Source organism: Pyrgilauda ruficollis, unplaced genomic scaffold, assembly GCF_017590135.1.
Source record: "Pyrgilauda ruficollis isolate IOZ18807 unplaced genomic scaffold, ASM1759013v1 scaffold2, whole genome shotgun sequence".
Taxonomy (NCBI): Eukaryota; Metazoa; Chordata; class Aves; order Passeriformes; family Passeridae; genus Pyrgilauda; species Pyrgilauda ruficollis.
The window spans coordinates 10,249,882-10,272,149 of record NW_024519206.1 but is presented as its reverse complement, the minus strand read 5'-3'; the positions used below and the strand labels follow the sequence as shown (position 1 = coordinate 10,272,149).

The 22,268-nt window shown below is 40.8% G+C and overlaps 1 protein-coding gene across 1 annotated transcript in view; it reads left to right on the top strand.

Moving 5' to 3' along the window:
• RAPGEF5 (Rap guanine nucleotide exchange factor 5) overlaps positions 1 to 22,268 on the top strand; it is a 158,322-nt gene that overhangs the window by 71,472 nt on the left and 64,582 nt on the right. Inside the window, exon 10 of the mRNA XM_041466150.1 lies at positions 22,141 to 22,241. Within this exon, the coding sequence (XP_041322084.1) occupies positions 22,141 to 22,241 (101 nt within the window). The remainder of the gene's footprint in view (positions 1 to 22,140; positions 22,242 to 22,268) is intronic.

Genomic DNA, 22,268 nt, shown 5'->3' with positions numbered 1-22,268 from the left:
ACTATAACTCGAATAATGCCTTTGTAATAGATGTGAAAATGTGTTGTACAGTATTTCCAGTTATTATATGAATAAAGTGTTGCATTCATTAAGAAAATCATGGCTTATAGTGTCATTGTTTAAGTAAAATTGTAAAAGGGCTTTTCACCTCAGCAAATGGAGAGAATATTCTTTAGATTATAGTATCATTTTCATAGTCAGATCAACTGAATAAGATGTTCACAAACTGACAGTAATGTTCCAAGGAAGTTCTTACAGTACTTTGCTGCATCAGGAGAAAGGGGAACACTTCCTAAATCCACCCTGTAATCTCTTTACAGATTAATCTATATATTAGTTAGAATTACCTGCTGTTTAAAAGAATATAAGTATTACAGCTTGGGTGTATTGATTCTGTGGCTTAATTCAAGATGAAAGAGATATTTTATATGAGGCAGGTATGTTTTCAGAAGGACAGTTCTGTTAATTTGCTGGGTACTAACTTTTGTAATCAGTGGTCTCATTAGAAAGACGATTTGCTCCTTGAAGCAGGTTAGTGGTTGAGCTGAAGCTGTTAAAAGGCTTACAGCAGAAGATTAATGATTTAGAGCCTTGGGTTGTATAGATTACTCATGACTGAGGAATTTCATAAGGAAATTCCAGCCATGACACACTGGGGGTATTTTTAGGGTGCCCAGCTGGACGCCTGTAAGGAGACAAGAAAGAATGTCAGGACATGTCCAGAGCTGCACTTTTGGTTAGCTTGACAAAGCTGTGGCATTGGGCTGATGTACACTTGGATTGATGGTCAGTAACCAGGGATGGAAAAATAGTATTTAAAACACTGACATCAAGTCATGTCTGAATACAGTCAGTGACTGAAATCTGTGCATTACTTTCTAAAAACATCATCACTTTTGTTGTATCTGCTCTGTTTGGGACAGATCTATTGGGTAGCTTGTAGGTTTACTGCTTTTGACTCTTGGCAGCTGCTCTGCATCTCTTGCAGAGCTGTGGGTCAAGTGGCCATAACAACTATAACACAGCTTGGCAAAAAACTTCCATGGCTTGAATGGCTATGGGGCCGTATAGATGCCTAAAGTCATCTAAACAGAATGGACTTGGCATGTCAGTACAGGAGTTTGCTGTTTCTCTTTATACCTCTTGGACCTGCCAGCACTAGCAGAGAGAGCTGTACCAGGGTAAGATGATAGTTGGCAATTCTGATTTAGTCTTCAATTACAAGCCAAGAAAAAATGAATCTATCAATGAGATTGTCAGTATATACCTCCTTGTTGAGCAAGAATAAGTAATTAGGAATTAGGTACATGTTTGCTGTGGAGGTAACTTGAAGTTCAAGTCTCTGGTCTGAATCAGGGGAAACAGGGAGTGGAATCTAATTCTGTCATGTTCTGGAGAGAATGCCCTATTCCAGATGCTCAATTTTTCGTCTGCTGGAATGAATGCATAGCCCCAGGTAATCACCTTTTTTTTCATAAGCCAACCTCTTTATCTTTGGAGAAGAAAAGGTTTCTGCAGGTTCTAGGCTTTTTTTTCCTTTCTTTTTTTTTTTTTTTTTTTTTTCCTTTTTTTTTTTTTTTTTTTTTTTGGGAAAAAAAAAGTTTTTTCGGGTTTTTGGTTTTTTTTTTTTTTTTTTTTTTTTTTTTTTTTTTTTCCTTTCTTCTTTTTTTTCTTCTTTTTTTTTCCCCCAGTATGGAATGGTCACCTTTTTGAAAAGGCATCTTTTTGAAATGGAAGACGTTTGCCAGAGATAAGGATCCTCCTGTTCAGATGTAGGACTGGGATCATCTGCATGCTTGTTTCAATCTTTTGCAGCACTTTAAAAATAATTATAGAATTATTTTTATTTGCTACGTACTTTTAAGAGGACATCCCATTCCTTTTGTTGAGTCAATTTAATGTGGGCAAAGTTTTGGGAGGAGAATATCCTCATGCCAGGAGTGCAAAAGAGTGGTTAAATTATATGATCCTTCTCCTTATAAAAAAACCACTTGAGTCATGCTTGTGGTCCCATGTGAGCATAGTGTGTATATATATATATATATATATAGTACACATTGAATAGAAGCCTCGCTATTTTCCTTTAAGTCAAGTTACATATTCCCACAATACTTTCTTTCCTCCAGATGCTCATCCTAGTGTTTAAAAGAAAAGAAAGCCTACTTTTCTCCTCTTTGATTTATTCTGTAACATTATACTACTTTGTATAGGAGGAAATTCCACATACACATTTTGCATGCTGGGCTTTCTTTAGAGTGGAATGGTGACTCATTCTTGTGGAACAATGATTTAGGTCCTGAGCTGAAAGGGGTAAAAAGGGCACATGATATTTAGCAGACTAAAACCTGGGAGACAGAAATTTAAATTCTTATTTTTGACTCTGTTGTTGTTTAATAAATTACCTTCTTCAAATCTCATCACTTTTCTGCACCTTTGTTTACCCAGGTATAAAATGAGGTCTTAAACATGTGGGACCTTGAAGGGTGCCATAAAACTTGCAGTGGTTAATGAATGTTGAGGAATTGCTTTGGGATCCTTGAGACTTGGTTCAGGAATCCCAAGGAAGCTGGAAGTGGGTTGAAATGTTGATGACCAGGGAGAGCTTTTTTGAAAATCCTGAGCATAGCTGAGGTGAGGCCAAACATTTGCAGTCCCTACGCAGCCTCTGGGTCCTCGGGCATCGCTTCAGGGGCTGTGCTGCCCCGGACACTTGTCCCCAGCCCTGGGCTGGCCCAGCTAGTGCTGCTTTTTGAAGTGACACAGGGAATAATGAAGCTGAAAAATACAATGAATACACCTTCCTTTTGGGGTTATTTTCCAACTGGATTCGTTCCCCTCACGTTACGGGGACATGGATATGGGGTGAGAATGAGATATGGTGTGAGGGCTACTCTGCTGCTCCTGGTGAAACACAGCCATCCTCCTTAATTGCCCAAAGCCTTGTGACTTACCCAACCCAGAAACTGGACAGGGTCGAATGAAATGTCCTAGCAATTTTTTTGGTTGGCAGTATTTTAACCTAGATGCTGTGTTTCACCAAGTGGCTTCATGAAGGTACACACGCACACAGAAGGGGATGAGTGATGAATGGAGGTCAACATTCAGGGGCAGGGAGAGGACAAGTGTTGTTTCTCATGGGCAGCAGGACTACACAGTTCTGGTGGTATCAAGACTGAAAGCATGGCTCCTTGCCTTTGCTCCATTTACTCACATGAAGAAGTAGAGAAACTCTGAGAGCTGCAATCTGCAGGTTGTCACTGTCCCCTGCTTCTTTGTTTCTCTCCAGATTTTGAACCACTAACCTGCTTGTGTTTCTAGACTATCCAAAGGCTTACACAGAATTAATCTTATCATGTTCTCCCTTTGGAGAAGTAGAAATTACCTGTTTATTAGTTCAAAGCATCTGCTGTTTTGTTTTCTGACATCAAATTGTCCCTCTCTCCATGTGATAAATACATTTGATGATATTCTGAATGTTCTTTTCTCCATTTTTCTGATTTATGACATCAATAAATTCCCAGTTATGCTGATAATACAGTGGATGTATCCTGCCATCTACTTCTGTACAGTTACTACTACCCTTTTTCTGGGAACTCCAAATAACAAAGGTATCTGGATCTCTCTGTTAAGTTAGGGAATTTGTTACCTAAATTCAAGAAGATAAAAAAGAAAAGTTGATAATGCTTTGAATATGTACCATGCAAATTTAGGTCAGAAATTTTAAGCAGTTTCTGAATTTCAGGAACAGTAATTTTGTCTTTCACCTTTCAGTGGTGCAGAACTTTTAAGTAATTCACCGTTTTACCAGACTTTTCTGTTGGAATTGAAACCAATCAAGGACCATCTCATTTTGGCTCATGGTCTAGACCTGGCTGAAAAGAAATACCCAAGATAACTGGAAAACTTTTTGATAAGCTAGAAACCAATGGCTGTCTACCACAGCTTCCTCTTTGGAAGTTGTCTGAGATTCTGTAGTCTGTCCAGAGATCAGAGTCATGTAAAAAGAATTCAGTGCTTTAGGTACCATTTTTTTCTCTTTCTTTTTCTTCCTATCCTCCTGAATAAGTTCAGGAGGAAAGTTCCATTTCATTGAAGTGAAGATTTGTGCCAGTAACACAGAAGATACCTGTTCAGTATCATTAAATAAGTGAACACATTTCTGCATGTCAAACTTTGCTTTGTTTCAAATAGAAACTACATATGAGCAAATTCTGTAGTAAGATCTGGAGTCTATGCTAAAGTCAGTGTGATTCCAGTGGCAGGATGCTCTGGAGTTGATGAGGCCTGTGTCAGGACTTCACTGGAATAAATGCTGACAGCATTTGTTGGCATCTGTTCCTGCAGGCGTGCTCTGGAGACCACCTGGAGAATGCCAGTGTGGAGACAGCCTTTCCTCTAAGATCAGCTGCCTCTTCTGGACCAGAGTCAGGCTACCTGCTCTGAGGACTTTTTGGAAAAAAAAGTGGCAGCTGTAAAGTGGCTGTCTCTGCCTTCTTTGTTGAAACCACATACACAGCAGGAATGTAAGAACACTTTGACCTTGTATTTTTTGCAGGCCCCCCCCCCCCCCCCCCCCCCCATATTTATTTTAATCATGAAACCTCCCTAAAATCTACCCCCAAACCTGTCCTTTTGCTATGGCCATTCCATCACTCACTGTGCCTCCATTTTAAAGTTTAATTCAGCCCCTGCTGATGTTAATAGATATTTTTTTTGTGAGAGCAGTATATAGCCTGTAGAGTCTAAAGCTTTTGTCACACCGTAGTCATGGAAGGTGGTGGCATTTTGCAAGATGTGCTTGACACACGGCCACCTGTGGAGAACGCTGATTTGGTAGCAGTTAATACACCACTTGCATCCATTTTTCTTGGTTCTGTGTGGCAGCTCAAAGAGCAAAGGAATGAAAACCCAGGCGATTAGTGGTATTTTTGCTGACTATCTTCCTCTAAATCAAAGCAGGTATTCCCCTCTCCTTCCTCGATTAGTACTCCTACCGCTGTGTGCAGCACCTCCTGTATTCTAATTCACAGCACATGAAAACGAGGTCTCAAGTGCATATGCACGGATTTCATTTTAACTACCCAGTGAAAAGTTTTAATTAGGTGTTTCATGTGGAAACATGAAACAGGGTTTGAAATTAGCAGTGACCTTGCGGCCTTCCTCGAATATATTTTCTGATACTGTGTGGCAGGCAGTTCCCAGCTCTTTTTGTCACTGCCTGGAGCGCGAGCATCCGAGCGGGGAAGGCTCTGACGTGTGGGAGCCGCAGCAGTTGCTGGTTGCAGGAAAAAGTACTTTAGCCTCTTTTGATAGCTGGGAAAATAATAGGATGACCTAACTCAGGAAGAGCATGAATAGTAGCTGGTAATTCCTTTAACAGCTTGCTGAAGATCAAATCTGAGATGGATTTCCAGGCTCTGAACAAGGGTAAGCCCTGAACAGGGGGTGACGCTGAGCTACACAGCCCTGTTTGATCAAGGGCAGGGCCTACAGCTCACATGCCTTTGTTGGCTGCTGTGCATCAGCTCTGTCCCCTGCCAGCCTGGCTGATGCTGCTTTCTCACTTGGAGTGCCTGGACTGAGAGCACCATCCCTCCTTTCACCTCCATTTTCCCTGGGAGGTGAGGGGATTAAACCTGTGTGTCATACCAGGAGCAGCATTCCTACTGAATCTGGTGCTGGGAGGAACAAAGACGAGCTTTGCTCTTTTTGGCAGAGTAGAGGACAAGCACGGAATGCAAATGTGCATCACCTTTTTGTTTTGGTTGCAATATCACAGTGTCTTTCCTCTTTTTAGAAGTACTAATATTTGTTCAATGAATACAGCATCAGTTTAGGCCTTTTTACAAAATACTCTATATTTCAAGTCAGGGATTATTCACCACAGGAATGTTTAAAACAAATCTGTGGATACAAATACCACTGTTAAATCAATTTACTGTTTGTAATATATGCTGTTTGGCCATAATTAGCAAGTTAATAGAGACTGGATGTGGTCAGGGTCAGAGAAGACACTAATCAGAGCTGACTAAAGTGGCCACAATTTCAGTTCTCATACGCAAAGCCTGGTTGTTCAGGCTTTGAGCTAAAAAACACATACACTCAGGCCTGGGCTTCCTTGTGTGAATGGCAAATAGCTGGGAATGTACTGACACTCTGGCTTTGTCTCAGGTGAGAAACCTGAATCTTTTTAGTGGAATCCACACATTAATTTAGTCTGTCTAAATAATCTCTCAGTCTCTACACAGCACCTGTACTGAGCAAATCATTGGGCCATATTGATTTCTTTTAGGACTCTTGAATTTTGATGAACTTATGAAAAAGAAGCATGTGGCTTCTAAGCAGAGCTCCATCTGCAGTGAGTTCTTTACTCCTATTTCCCACAGAGACAGAAGTAAGTTAAGCTAGGTGGGATTTTCCTACCTGCTTTGTCATTGGCATCGCAAGATTTTTCCAACACAGTTTGAGCAGTTCCCAGTGCTGCACTTGGAAGCTGTCAAATCCTGCTCATTGCAGATGATGGCTTCCTACCTCTGGGGTCTTCCTCAGGATTTCACCAAGGACGTGGCAGAATTCTTCTCCACCAGGGAATTTGCAGTGTTGATGGTCCTCTAATTCTTCTGTAGAGACAATTGCCTATGTGTGCATGTGCTGTACATATTTATTCATTAAGCAAACTGCATACCTTGCTAAAAGCAAAGACAATCTCCTACAAAGACTACTTATGGAACTCCTTTTCACACTGTAGAATGAACCAGTCATTTAAACACACAGTTTCAGTTGTTAACATAAAGAAGATGCTTTCTCCCTGTGACCCATCTGTTCTGACAGTCCTCTCCTTCTCTTCCTCTTTTCAGATTGCATTGGGTTTTTGTCTAGCAGATTCTGAAAAGTTTCAACTTCCTTTTCAGTTCTTCAGATTAAAACCTGAGTCTTGGCCATCAGAAGGGGTGTTTGAGTAGTCAGGGTGGCTGAGAGATACTATAGATAGGTTGAAGCAGAGCTCTTTTTTTAAGTCTGAACACCTGAACCACCTGAGACTTGCTTGCAGTGGCAGATTTTTAATGTGGGACACTCAAATCAGGTACTTTATTAAAAATGGCCCCTCTAAATTCTTTTTTTTTTTTTTTCCAGAGTGTGAGCTATAGCTTTCATTTCCAAGGACCCCTAAAAATGTGCCTGTCTTACTTCATTTTAGACGCTTCTTTGTAGGAATATCTGCAGGAACTGGGGGAACATGTTCCAATTTTCCAGCAGAGCTGTGGGTACGTGTGCTGGTTTGTGTGGGATCCTGCTCTGCTCTTGCACTGGGTGCCCGTATGCTCCCTGTAACTCGTCTGTTCTCACTCTCCCACCCCCAGCTGTCACACAGACACACACATATGTATATGTGCAGTTATGACTGTCTCTTCCCTGGAGCAAAACTCAAGTTTTGTACTCAGTAGGCAAAAAGGCTACAGTTTCACCACACCGCTGTCCTTTGCAGCTGCTGTAGCAATGCTCTCCAGTTCTGTCTAATATTTTTACTGGTTAATTAACTGACACATGTTTTCATTGCAGTGACATGTAAATAGTAAATATTTGCATTAGACAACAGCTCTGCAGTAAATCATGCAATAACTGTTGATTTAAAATGCTATTAGTTTTTGATCTGTGTGGTGTTCAATAAGTATTAAGGATGCTCTAAGAATAAAAACAGTAAAACAAACAGCAATTTACTCATTTAAGTATGGTAGAAATTCATGTCTTACCTGCTGTAAGAAGAAACAAAAATTCAGCATTCCAGCAGAAGTATTGAAAAGCTGTAAAAGTTGCTTGACCATTATCTTGTCAAAATTAGCTCTAAAATCATAAGCATTTGCAATCTTCCTTGTAATTCATTAATGCTGTAGTTTCTGGTGTTCCAGTGCTCTCGTGTGTGGAAAAGATCTGCATCAAATAGTTGGATGCCCAGCCTGCTTGAAAAAAATCCTATTGATTAAGGTCTAATAATGCATCCCATCCAGAGGTTCTTCATTTGGGCAATTTTGTGAATGCAGCAGAACATGCAATACCAATATGTCCTTCATCACTTTTGCTTTCATAAGAAAAAATTTGTTCCAATTATTTTACTTTTTTTTCCCCCATGCACAGGTTAAGTGCTTGCTACAGCAAAACTTCTTCACTTTCCTACCTTAGACAATATATTTAATGAACTTTATCTGTATTGCCTTGTTAAGGGCAAGGAGCTAGGAACTACCTCTAAATAGACTAGAGCTTTTATGGAAATGAAAGTACCAAAGAGTTGCTTCATCATGGGAAATCACTGCCAAATGTCGTGTGAGCTCTTGCTCTCCTGGCAGACACAATGTAGAGAAACATTTTCATTTTTAGCATCTTGACATTCAACTTTTTGACTTCTAATGCTTTACTACTTTTTAGTATATGAATATTTTCCATTAAAATGTGTTGTTATGAATTTGCTTATATTGAAATAACAATTGAGATAATATAGAGATATAGATAATTAGAAACTTAGATCATGCGGTACAGAAGCATTTTAATAAGATAAATTAAAACCTGCATTTTATTTTTAGCATAGTCTAATAAGCTAAAGCTTAAAATCTGATGAATTGGCAATGATTTTGTGATTTGATATTCAGAAAGGATGTGTCCTGAATACCAAATGAATGAAAGTTACTGTGGAATATAATTGCTGCATTTTTTCACTTTGACCTTGAGAACTGGGTTGGTTTAGTGTTTTTACACTGCTAACCTTGAAACACAGTAATTGGAAAAACAGTGCTGAAGGTTAGCAGTGCTTTTTCTTGAGTTATCATAGGGGAATGGTTTGAAGTTTATGGGGGTGGAGAGAAATTTTCTTCAAGATCTTCAAATAGCCTGAAAGTTTGGGTGATGACAGCACTTTAACTTATCGTTATCCTAAAAATGTCCCTCTGTGCCAGGGAAGCCTTACATGCTTCCATGATGCTTTGCACAGGGAGGGTTTTGTCTGGAATAAACAGAGGTATAAGACAGAGACAACAGGCTTGTGTTTTCATTTTTTGTCTTTACTGAATGGATAGTTACACTGTAAACTGCACATTCATCACTTACACTGGAAAAAAATCCTAACATATTTCAGGAGCATTAGATGGTGATCACTTGGATTTTAGGGGAGCAGAAGAAAGTGTAAGCAACTTCTGCTTAGGGTCATCTGAAAATGTAATTAATTTTATTTAAAATTTAACAGAAACCTAATGTTTTATATAGGATTTTAGACTTTGTCTTTCCCCTACCCCCCTGCCCCCCACTGAGGTCTCTGTGTTTCTGATTACCTCCAATGCATGTGTTAAAATTCAAGGCATCCATAAGGCACATGTCCTCCTGACCTAGTACTGTAGTTATGATGATGCATAAAATAAATCATTGCAATTACTGAGGCAGTCTCAAGCACTTAGTAACTCATGCAATTGCTTCTTGAAACATGACTGCACTGAAGAAAGGATCATTAGTTATTTCCCTGGAATACTTGGATATTGTAACCCTCTCCACAGGGTTCTATTAGGGAGTTAAGACCTGGTTGTCTGTCCGTACATCTCATTTTATGTTTCTGTTACTCAAATGCCCTGTGAGAGATGGTGAATTCCAGACTGTGTGTCTTCTTCACCCGCAGCATCTCCTTATCTAGCAAAGTTCAGGTCAAATAGTAAATGGCCAACCACGTGGGAAGGAAGAACCCAGCAATGACAAAGTAAACAGGTTTAAGAAGTAATTTCTGGAAGGACTTATGAGAGAAGGTGGATTTATGAGATTTATCACATAATTTCCTGAGCAGGGAGAAAGAAGTTGACTAGATGAGATCTTACGGTTATACATGAAAAGGATGTAGCTGTAGAAAGCTGTATAAATTGTTTGAAGCTATGACGGTCATGGAGGAATCAAAGCTAGAAATGGGGGAAGGGAAGCCAGGATCAGAGATACGTGAGTTTCAGTATTCCTTGGGTGGCATAATAGGTGTTGGCAGTGTCTAAGTAGTCTGTAGTATGTCATCTGAAAGTAATGGGATGTGATGAGAGAAGAAGAATGGGATCAAAAGATATGTCAGTGGAAAATTGCAGCCTGCAGTGAAGCCTTTGTTGGCTGAAGAAATCACTGTGCATACAGTATGATATCAGAAGCTGGTAAGTGGCATCATGGAGTGTCACTCTCTCCCTGTAAGTAACACCAGCTTGCTCAGGAGGAGATACTTCAAGGAAGGAGAAGGGGAGTGACCCAAGGGAGATTGTTTGGGAACCTGGTGTCAATGCTGCCCCTTATGGTGAATTTAATGGAAGAGAGAAGGAGCCTTATGGAGGCATGATAGTGGCTGAAGAACAGCTGGAGAAGGGCAGCTAGAGAAGGGAAGTACAGTGAAAAGCCCAGTGGCTGATGGATGAGCTGAGACTTTATGGATGGGACGGTCAGTAGAGCAACTGACATGGTCTGAGGGGTTGTTCTGAAGACAGCTGTCCCCTACCATGTGCAGAAGGGAAGGCTCTGTCAGGCCGAGCTGGTATGTTAGGTGCTGATAATATCAGAGCCTGGCAAAACGTGCAGCAGCCTGGCTAAGGGTAGATCAGATGTCCTGGTTTTGGAGGCAGCAACATCCCTCAGAAGGGTGGAGCAGATGGCTGGAGGCAGCAACAGCTCCAGCTCCAGTGCGATGTGCTGCTGCATGTCTGGCAGCCTCCATGCTGGCAGCAGGGCTTTTCTTTCCAGTGCTGTTGTGAATGGTCCTCTGGTGCAGGGGGTACAACTTGAGTTGGAGGTACCCTGGCATTGTAAGGTTTTGTGGTCTTGACTGAGGCAAATCCCAGCAAAACATTCAATATTTGATATTTTTCCCCCCGTATTTCTTCCTATTCTAATGATAGAGCTGGTTAAATCTCCCCACGCAAAAATAACACTTTGGATTGCTTCTGTCAACTTTTTGCAGAAGAGACAGTGAAATCTGGACTATGCCACAGTTCTGCGCGTGTTCCTCCACAGAGGAACTATTCCCTGTGGAGGAAGTCACACAAGGAGGAGGCAGATGAGTGTTTACTCAGGACGCCTTGCATCTCATTGCAGATACAATGTGATTTACTAGTTCCCATGGTAACAGTGCTTTTTTCATTCCATAACTTGAATAAATGTTGAGGTTGCCCTTGGTATAACTAACTTAGCTCCCTTCTAAAGTTGGGCACGATTGTATTATCTAAGGAAAGCAGTGAGGAGACTCCCAACATTCCTACTGAAATTAATTTAGAGCATGTAGGCACACAACAAGCAGGTACATGATCCCATCAGGCACAAAATAAAGAGTAAATTAATATATGATTATCTAAAATTATAAAATATAAAGAAATATAAAATGTTGCTTCATAATGTGGTGTCATACATTTTGCTGTAATTTGTATTGTTTGTGACACTTTGCTTTTCTTCAATACATGAAAACTAATTTAACCATTTTATAGCATTTTCTTTATATAGGCATGCAAAAAAGCACTTTTCTTCTTTTTCCTTGTTGTAATCCTGCAATAAAATTCCTTTATTTCTTGGGTGCTATAACCTCCAGTTCTGAATTAATTGTTGCTGACAAGAATTGATTGTTAACCTGATCTTTCCTACCTCCCTTATTCTTTTATGGGTTTTTTTTCTTAAGTGTGGACAACATTGTACCAAAACAAATAAAAAAATGGATCCTTTAATTTGCTCCTGTGCATGTAACATTAGGAAAAAAAAATTCTAGATAGAAGCAGCCTGATTTTTCTCATTTCTATAGTTACTATTGACACCAGTGAATATTTTATCCTGCATAATAAACGCAGAATCACATCTCCTGCTATTAGGTGGAAGGAGTGAATTTTATTTTTCATTCTAGCTCCTTTTTTTTTTTTTTTGGCAGCTTTATTGCATGCTGTACACATTTCTGTCTACTTAGGATCTGTTATCAAGTCTGTGAGCGACTAGTGGCTTATCTATGTTTGAATGATTTAGATTCATGAATTAATTAACAAGAAAAGAACCATTAGAAAGCATTAGTAAAAAGGCTGGTGATTTCAGGCTATTTTGGAGAGAATTAGAACTGTCAGCCAAACCCAACAAAATTGTAGCCATTGTGATTCAAAAGAAATCACTGTATTATGTCTAAATTAGTTGAAAACAACCACCAAACCACAGGATATAAATTCTATTTTGTGATGACTGCTATTGGTCTAGAAGTTAAATAAATTGTTTTGATTTTAAACATTAGCTTGGGATTGTTGTTGTTGGGGTTTTTTTTTTTGGTTGTTTTTTTTTTTTTTTGCTCCTTTACTCAGTGCTTTTTCACACTTGTGGTTAAATGTCAGTGCATTTGAGAGAGTTTGGTTCTGGAGTTCTTGAGAATGAGATTGAGCTTTATTTCGTATTCTCAGTTTTAGAGAACCTTTTTCTTAAGCCTTTTATGAGGTCAGAACCAGCTCCTGACCTTTGCTGAGTACTCTTTTTTGAAAAATTATCTGCATCCTTCCTTGAGCATAACACTTCAACAAAAAGATATATGCCTTACAGTGATTAAGTGTAATGAGCAGCAATTGGCAAATTTTAACCTTCCTAGTTTGCAATTGTGGCTTATCATGGGAATAGTGTACAAATTTTATTTTATTTTTATTGGTATTTTAGACAAAAGTCAAGAGACAAAGTTCTCTCAAAGACAGTAAGGGGATAAGTGATTTTTTAAAAATAATATTTTCATACACACCTAATATGAATTGGAGTGAAAGACAAAGAAAGGCATCATCTGTCTTGTCTGCTTGACTTAGAAGCTGTATGTGTTCAGAACTGGTAATTAGAGCAATATAAGGCTGACAGTGTCATATATTTACTGCCATCTCTCTTCCATTCCTTCAGGAGATCTTATTTATCACTGCTTCCATTGTAAAGGTTGTAAGGCCTTTGTACATGTGTCCTTACCAAGGTGAATATTATTCTACATTAATAAATTAAATCTACTAATGTTAGCGAGCTGTGTTCTGCAGTTCTCATTCTTGAGTGAAAGCTGTATGGGGGCTGCCAGAGAAGTCAAGTTCCAGCCCTGTTAGATGTTAATCAAGTTGTTATCTATTTCTCTCATATGCCAGTAATTTCTAGAACTTCACCCATCTGATTTTAGGATTATTCTGTCAAGTATAATTTCAGTATATCTACACATTTATCTACTTATATCTACATTTTTCTTTCCCTGAGCCATATGATAATAGTAGTATGTGTCATCAGTCCTAGTGTACCCAGGTTAAATCTGCACTCCCCCTTGAAGCCTTGGCACTCTTCCCCCCTTCCTGGCTGAAACTTAAGTCCTGCAGTTTTTATATAATTTCCCTCCTGCTCTTCACTGCAGCTAAGGCTTGAACCACTGCCACTAACATCACTGAAGATACTGTTCCAGTGTCTTCCAGAGTCTCCTCCAGATAGCTGGGGGATTGAACTGTTGTTTCATCTATATATTCCTATTCTATTCTATTCTATTCTATTCTATTCTATTCTATTCTATTCTATTCTATTCTATTCTAGTTGCAAAAGGAGATATGCGCATCTGGTCTTCAAGTTTTTGTCCTGAAGGAAACTTTACATTCTGGGGAGGAACAGTTCTGATTCTGGTGAAAATAATACGGTTGCAAAACTCTCTTAGGGCAGAAATATAAATTGAATTTTCCTGACACTTACCTTGGGACGTGGACCCCCAGGCCTGTTGAGCTCCTGTGTGGCAGGGGATGCAGAATCCCTGCCAGCCTGGGGTGGGCAGTATGTGCAGGCAGTGGGGAAACCTGGCTGGCTACTTTCTGTTCAAACTGACATGTTCTGGCACCGTTTCAGTTGTACTGAATTCATATTTTTTCAGTGAAAATAAAAAGTTTCATTGGGAAATTTCCAACCAGCTCCATAACCCACCACATTAATTGCAAGGCCACTGGAGGGGATGGTTGGCATCTGCCCCTTTTGTTCTAGTCATGTTAATTCACCCTGGTGTGGGGCAGGTTTTTCTAAAAATACAGAAGCTCTAAGCCTCCAATTCTTCTGTATACTGACATTTTTTCAAGTAAATGCTGTCCTGCCAGCTGTGAGAGAATGAGATAATATTAATATATCATCCCATCTTCTGCCTTGCTTCACTCCCTTCCTCTTTCTTTTTTCCCCTCTGTTTTTGTACAGTTGCAGAGAGAAGGTCTCCTCAGTTGTCCTTGCCAAGGTGGTAGCTCTCTGTCAGGCTGTCAGATTTACTCACTAATATCTAGGAAGAGTGTGTGCTCCAAGAAAGGGAAAACTGAAATGCATAGCCTTCAGTTGTTGTGAGAAGACATTTCTCATTAACCAACAAAGAGTTGTGGAGTGTTGAGGTTATGATAACATTACTTCAGTGGTTGTGACACCAGTAATGTTTTTCTTCATATTATTTTAGAAAGTGTGCCCTTTTTCCTGTGTTAGAGGTTCCTTCCTTTCATTAAAGCCCAATCCTTAAACTGTTCTCACCTTAGATATATTTAGAGGAAACTGGGGGCCAGTCAGGGGTTGGAACAATTTGGTCTCTGTTTAGGACATTTCTTGAATGTCCAAACAGTGTATCTGCAACTGTACTGCAGCTCAGCACCATCAAAGTGTGCCACAGGGAAGTGTACACCAGGATTCCTGTTTTCAGTCATGGATTTTCCAAAGAATATTAAGGGTTTTTTTCTTTTTAACTGTGAACGCTCTGGTGGTTGGACTCCATCTTTAAGGTCTTTTCCAACATAAACAATTCTATGATTCTAAGAAAAGCTTCATGACGTTCCTCTTTTTTCACTTCTTTTGCTTTTCTTTAACTACACAAACTTCTTTCATATTTTCAAGTGGCCTGCACAATGAATCCCCCCCACCTGCTTGTAGTTGAACCACTGCTTGGGAACCTCATGTAACTGAATTTTTCAGTTTTTTTTCCCTTAGGACCTGACTGCAGCCCTTCAGCTCACATAAAGGCTTGCATTTAGCAGGGCCCTATTCCCATGAGCAGTTTCTTTCTTCTTAGTAATAGAGAAAGCAGAAATAATCCTACTCTCAGCAGTTTTGGGATTACAGGCAAAAATTGTGTTCCTTGATGTATGACTGTGTAGGGATATTAATCTTTTCCCTGATGCCTGTTGTCTGTCATCTCTGTCTTACCAGTACTGTCCTTTTGACCCCTCTACAAGGATAACTTGTTATTAACGTTGTCTTTGCTGCGGATGCTCAGTATGCAGATGACAGCACCAACAGTTTTTCTAAAAGGGCTTGTTCTGTGCATTATCAGACACAGTATTCAAAACTGGCTTCAGCAACAAAGGATTTTGATTTTTTTTTCCCCCGCGTTGTGGCTTGTGCCCATTTTATCACCATTTGTGTAGCTGATAAATTCAGAGGAGGTTGTGCTAAGCCCAATGTTGTTGTTGTGCATTTGTCAGACTGATATAGCTCAGTGTGAGACCACTAGGAAGTTTTGGTACAATGCCTGGGTGCTTTTTCCTGAAGGGAGGTTGTGGTTGAAAATTTAGAGTGTTTTATGGTTTTATAGACTAGCCAGAAGTCTCTGAGAGCCAGAACAAAACCACTGTGTGAGGCATTTTAATGTCATTAGTCGATTTCTACCAATATCCTGTGATTAGCCCACTTTCATTAAAGGATTTAACAACTGCAGGGGAAAACAAAAATATTAGAGTTCAGAGAATTGGGGAAAAGATCATGACATCAGAAAAAATAATAAAATGCAATATGTATATCCTATGAGCCGTATTTTGTAGTGAAATGAAATAACACAGCTTAGGTAACTTTTTTTTTATGCTTAAGAATTGCCATATGACAAACCTCTGTTGATGGTCCTGCAGTCCTTTAAGGTCATTTTTCCCTTGATATTTGGAAAAAGCGGTGCAACTTGCAACTTCAAAACAAGCAGTCCCATTGAAAATGTTTCATGTTTTGATATTTTAAATTGAGGCAGAGTAGTAACTATTTTTTAATTTTCATCTTTCTAAAATTAAGAGAGTGCAACCACTGCTGAAAAAATACTGGCCTCCTCCTTACTGGTCTCCTCCTTGGTAGGGTTGAGCTGTACTGGTAACTTTGAAAGCTTTTCTCCTGTGGTAGTTGAAAGTGAATCAAATATCTTAATACAGATTTTGATCTCTCTTGAAACTCTGCGAAATGCAGTAACATATTCTGAGATGGATTATCCACAGAGATCAGAGATATTGTCATCTACCCTCATGTTAATTGTGATCTGTTCATTTCCATTTTTTTTTTTGTCAAATGAAGGGGAACAGGCTGCGAAGAATAGAGTAATTTTTGTACATGTTTGTACTTTGCTGACTTTAGATCTAATTTTGCAGTTTCCACAATAACAGATTCCAGGGAGAAACACAGGGAAGTGTAAGAAGGTGATCCTCTTTAGTCTTGATAGAAGTTGTCTGAAAGTGTGTCTTAGACCTGTTAAGAGAATGTTTTGTTGTGTTTCTTTTTTTTTTTTCCTTTCCCTTTCTTTTACGTTTGCAGTATAAATGTGCCTATATTTTATAGCCAGGACTCACCTCATTGTCTATTATTAGCACTAGCAAATGTCTCACATTGTAAGACTTCATTTTCCATTGCTTCTAGGACTTGTTGCATGTTTTCTGTTTATTCCGAAAGGTATCTGCATCAGCCTATGCAATTCTATATGAAAAATGCAGTCAACATTGTTCAGAAGCAGCTAAGAGTGAAGTTAGGGGTAAATCCTCTTTTGCTATATTAAAAAAAAAAATTGGCAGTAGTTCTCTGAAAAGCTCTTATGCCCTTATTATTCTCAGGTGAGATCTGAAATTCCTTTGTGGTTTTTTTGCCATCTTCATAAATATTTGCCCAAATATGACCTGAGTTAGAGGCCAAAAAATGCAGTTTGTACAAGCTCTGCAAAGAGTTTCTAGAGCTCTGGAGGTTAATATTTGAAGGCTCTGGAAGCTCCAAGCATGCTTCAGCCTGAGCTGCAAAGGGTTTTCTGTACAGCTGCAGCTCCTGGCTGTTACAACCAGAATGTCCTTGTAGGATGTAATGAGCCAGGATGGAGATTTAACTCTGTCACTCTTGGTGTGTCCAACCTAGTCCTCAGTGGGCAGGTTTGGGGACCTCAGTGCCATATTGCAAAGGCCTTTTCCCTTAGCTTGGACCCAGTCTCAAAGTCTCAATATACACTGAACAAGGAGGAGTTGTAGGGATGGAGCAGGACAGAGTGGAAAAAAATAAAGGGGGACCTCAGTGCCATATTGCAAAGGCCTTTTCCCTTAGCTTGGACCCAGTCTCAGAGTTAAGTCTCAACATACACTGAACAAGGAGGAGTTGTAGGGATGGAGCAGGACAGAGTGGAAAAAAATAAAGAGTGTTTTATTCAAAGGAACTACATTAGATAATACAAAGATTACCAGTCACTGTTTCTCAGTTTCTTGACTTTTCTGTCTTTTTCATGTTCTTCTTTTGCATGGATAGTATATACCAGAGATATTATAATATCCAAGCAAAAAGACACCTGCCCAGCAAAACAGTCAGTCATTGGAGATGAGGATCTTGTTATTTTGTGGCTTTTGTTAGGCTCTGTCACCAGTTTGAGGACTTTCCCTGCATGTGCAGTCAAAGTTTCTCTACACTTGTTCTTCTGACCCCACTTCCTGACTCTGCTCTTGTGTTTCACACTGCTTGGATATGTTCCTGTGTGCGCAGGGAAGCTCCTTAAATTCGTTGAGAAGAGCAGTCTCCTCTTCAGAGCACAAACAACCCTGGGAATCCTCTGCGTACACCTTTTCCTGTACCTCTCAAGGGCATGACCTGGCACCAGCATCAAAAGACATAGAGGCAGAAGTGATTGACATTATCTGATTGTCTTGAGTCAGTTTTACCAAATTATGCTAGGAAAACAAAATGTTCCTGCCCTCTATAACTGCTAGAAGAGGCAATTTCTTTGTCATTTAATGTGATTTTGAAGCAGATAGTCTGTGTAAAGTTTGCTTTGTTGCATGTTGTCCAAAGAAAGTTCTCTTTGCCTTTGCTTAGTTGTTTGGCAGCAGGAAAATCTGTCTGTGCATTGGATTTTCCATGCTCTATTAAGTTTATAGGTACCTTATAGGTTATCTCTTATTTCCTGTATTATTTTTTTACCCACTGAAACCGGCAGTGTGTAAATCTGTCTGGCTCTGGTATTGGCTGGGTAGCTCTGGGTCTGACCCCTTTTAAAAAAAAGCAGGTGAAGAGATGTTGGACAAAAGTTCTGTCATTGGGAAGTGCATAGTTTGCATTGTTGGTTAGGGATGTTCCAACATAACAGGCACTTTAGTAATGCGTAACACAGATACAGAAATTAATCTTTGCACAGTTGTCCTGTCCTCGAGAAATTATGTGAAAATGGATTTTCTTTTCAGTGAAGCAGGCTTCTGAATATACTGTCTGTTGCAGAGCATAATTTTTTTTTTTTTCTGTTAGAAAGCTGGTGGAAAGAAGAGCAGCTTTTAATGCTATTTCTAGCAGTGGAGGTTTCTCACAGGAAGAGAGGAGGCAGTGCATTCTGGGTGTTGGATCCTTTTTTAATTAATTAGAAGGCCAAACTCAGGAATGCAAGGAACACAGAAATATCCCTGATACCAAAGTTACCAGTTGCTTTGGCCAGAGATTGGGTTTTCCCTGCCAATTGCAAATAACCCAGAAACCTAATGGCTTCCATAAGGAAGCCAGCCCACAGAGGCTGTTTTCAACAAAGCCATAGGTTCCTTCTGCTTCCTTCTTCCTCTGTGCTAACTCAGGGGGTCATATTCCTGCTCATGCAAAGGGTAACTCACAAGTTGAGGCCCGCTAAGCAATGACTTCCAGCTGTTTCATTCCTATAAGCATATAAATATTTATACCACCCCAGGGTTCCTTTCATGCTGAAAATAAAGGTAGCACTTGTCTGCTGTTAAAATATATTACCCAGGAGATAAATGGCTTACCTCAGTATTAGGAAGATGGATGAGAGGAGTGGAAAATTGGCTATAATATTGGTTGGAAGATCCACTGAGTCCAGAGAACCTTGCTGTTTACTTGAAACTCCTGCTGGGAACTGACATCGAGGTTGATAGTGCTGTGTTTAGCTATCAAGAGATGATTAATTAAAAGCTGTAATAAATGTGAAATATAGTGGCTGACAGATGCAGAGCTAGCTAAATTTCCTTGTGATGGGTAATGTGCACCATGGATTGATTATAGCATCCTAACAGGATGTGAATGGTCCTTTTGAAGGTACAGATGAGACAGGGAGAGTGCACATAAGGCCACATGTAAAGTGAGATGGCAGTTTACCCCTGTGGCATTTTGGTGCTCTACCCCTTTCTGTCCCACCTCAACTCCAAATTTATTCTGATCAAGGCTGCTGGAAGTAATTTCCTACCCACTGCCCTGGAGCACAGTAAATATCAGATAGGCAGTGTGGGGGCTCAAGTTCAGGTGCCAGTGTAGTGTCACTCAAGCGAACTGGGATGCTGTGGTGGCCTCTCTGCCCCGATCCTTCTGCCCGGCCATAAAATGAGAACTGGTGATGCTGTGCCTCTGCTCCCCTGCACGGCCGGCGCGGGTTGCCAGGGCTGTGTGAAGGTCTGGAAAACTGCTGGAAGGCTTCGTTGTTAACTGGAAGCGTGATGAGAACGTCTCTCGAGTCAGTGTGCTGACTCCCAGGGACTCTGCCAGGGTGCTGCCTTGCTCTTCAGTACACGCTGCTGTCACTTGGGGGCCCCTGGCATCCTCCTCATCTGTCACTGGCTTTAGACGGAGCATGCTGAGAACAGCCCGGTTTTCTTCCAGCAAGAATTATTTCACGGACCATTCCAGGTTCTGGTAAATGAAGCGTGCCTTGATGTCATTTTAGAGTAATATCTGTATTGAAATGGGGACTTGTGAAAATATGTAGGACTTGCCTATGTGCTTTGTTTTGTTCAGGTTAATTGTTTTGGCTTGTTGTATGATTAAAGGGCCTGACTGAACACAAAAATATGTCATGTATAAGTGGAGGTTTAATGAAATAGTAATTCTTCCCTTAAAGTGAGATTGTTTTTGATGTAAGATAGAAAAATAAAGAAATTCTCTATTCCTCTCCTTTTTTTGAGGAAATATTTATTATAGGTAATGAAAATCCAACTTGAACCCAACTGGCCTTCATTTTGCCCAATTTTTGATAAAATAGATTGATTTTTCTCTTCCTTGAAATTGCTAAAAGAGGCAAGAAGAAGAGGAAGAGTCTTATGAAAATCTTACCATTGGGGCACTTTATGCTGTAAATTTGCAAACACCTACTCCAAAGGTTTTTTGAAAATATCTCTGCCTAGTGAGATGCTGAAGGGGAAACACTGTCTTCCACACCAACCATAGTTAATGTCCTTTCAGTATGAAAGAGCTTTCACCATCCCAGTGCTCCCTGTTGACTTGCTGCCAGCTGCTCATGTGTGTAATGTATATGGGTGTGCTTAAAATCCATTCCCATCTATGAGGAGATAGATGGCTTGTACAAATACAGCACCATACATCACATACATTCTCCATATGTGCTGCAGTTTGGAATGTCAGTGAGCACAGGGAAATGAGGATCAGGGCTATTTTAGAGGATGGAAATGCCAGAGAAGAGACAGAGAAATGGAGCGATTTATTTGTTTGGATAAATCTCCCTTTTACTGAATTGCTTTAATGCTATGCCTGTTCTTCCTCTCCTTCTCTTTTGCTGCTTCTTTCATTGCAGTTTTTCAAACATGTAGGCAACAAAAAACCACGGCCAGTGAAATGAAAGATTACAATTATGCATCAGTAGTCCTGTAACGCGGCTGCTCAATAATGTCTCCTGGGAGTGTTACAATGAATATCTGACATTAATTGGCTCAGCACCTGTATGTCTGACCTTGCAGAAATTTAATAGATCAATTCTACATGTTCTTTACTGACAAAGAAAACTTCTTCAGGGCAGGGGCTGCATCTTTGGGCATGCCTGCACCACAGTGACAACCAGAAGTACCAGTTAGATTCACCGGGTCTCAGAATAAAAAAATAAAATAACAGAAAGAGGAATCATAAAGTGGTTTCTCTCCCTTGTTTTGCCAAGGTAGCTCTGTTCCTTAACAATTTTTAGCCCATTTGAAGTCTTTCTCACTGCTGGATACTGTACACTTCATGCACAAATGCTGTTTTCTCTTCTTTGAGTATTACACATATGGCCTTCATATGTGTGATTGACATACTGAACAGTATAACTAAGCCAGGTCAGAATAAGAGGAACAGCACCTACTGGGATGTACTCGCATTGAAACAGCTGTCTCTTTTGTGTCGCTCACTCTGCGGTGACTGTGTGCCAGGAGGATCTCGCAGGGGGCTGCGCGCCGCTCTCCGGCAGCCGCCGTGTTTCACTGCGCCCTGCTCAGTCAGCAGCAAGCCCTCATCTCCCGCACTGCTCAGTCAGCTGCCTTCGGCCGCGCTGGGGATGCGGGCTGCGTGTGCACAAATGGATCATGGTTCACCTCCCTTCCGTTTCAGGGAGCGGGGAGGGAGAAAGTCGGTGCACAAAGCGCAGCTCGGCCAAAATTCACGCACACGGCCGTAACTGGGCTGAACTTTCTGTGGGGGTGTTTGTTTCCCAAGTTAAAAAGTTGCTGACAAGAAGGGAGATCCGTACACCGAGTATTTTAGGAGATGCTCAGAGGTACACGTTACATGCCTGCCCCACTGTTTGTATTGCCTTTACTGAAGCACAGGAGAGAAGGCTTACAGAAGGTGTATTCTGACTCTATTACTGGCGTGCTCGGGAGCACTTGCCGCTTTCAGACTATTGTTACCTGTCCCCTGCTTTGTTCTACTGTCTGGGAATTAAACAAGCCATCACCTTGGGGACACGGAAACCCGCATATTCAAAGCCCCACTCCCAGTGGCTTCTGTGAATTAAAATCCAACACACGGAGCCCAGTGCCTCTCACAAAGGCAGCCCGTTCCGCCTCCCTGTCCCGGGGTGCAAAGAGCCCCCTCCCCAGTTTAAGCCCCCGGGCGGCGGGATGGCAGCCCCAGCCCCGACCCCGGCGGGCACTGACCGCGCTCTCTCTGTCCCTCTCTCCCTGCGCACGGAAGGCGGACGATGCAGGCGGCGAGCGGGCGCGGGGGGCGGCCGGCGCGGCGCTGGTGCTGCGGAAGGTGTGGTCACGCAGCCCGGCCCCCGAGCGGCGCGGGAGGTAAGGCTTCCGCGGCTCCGGGCGTGC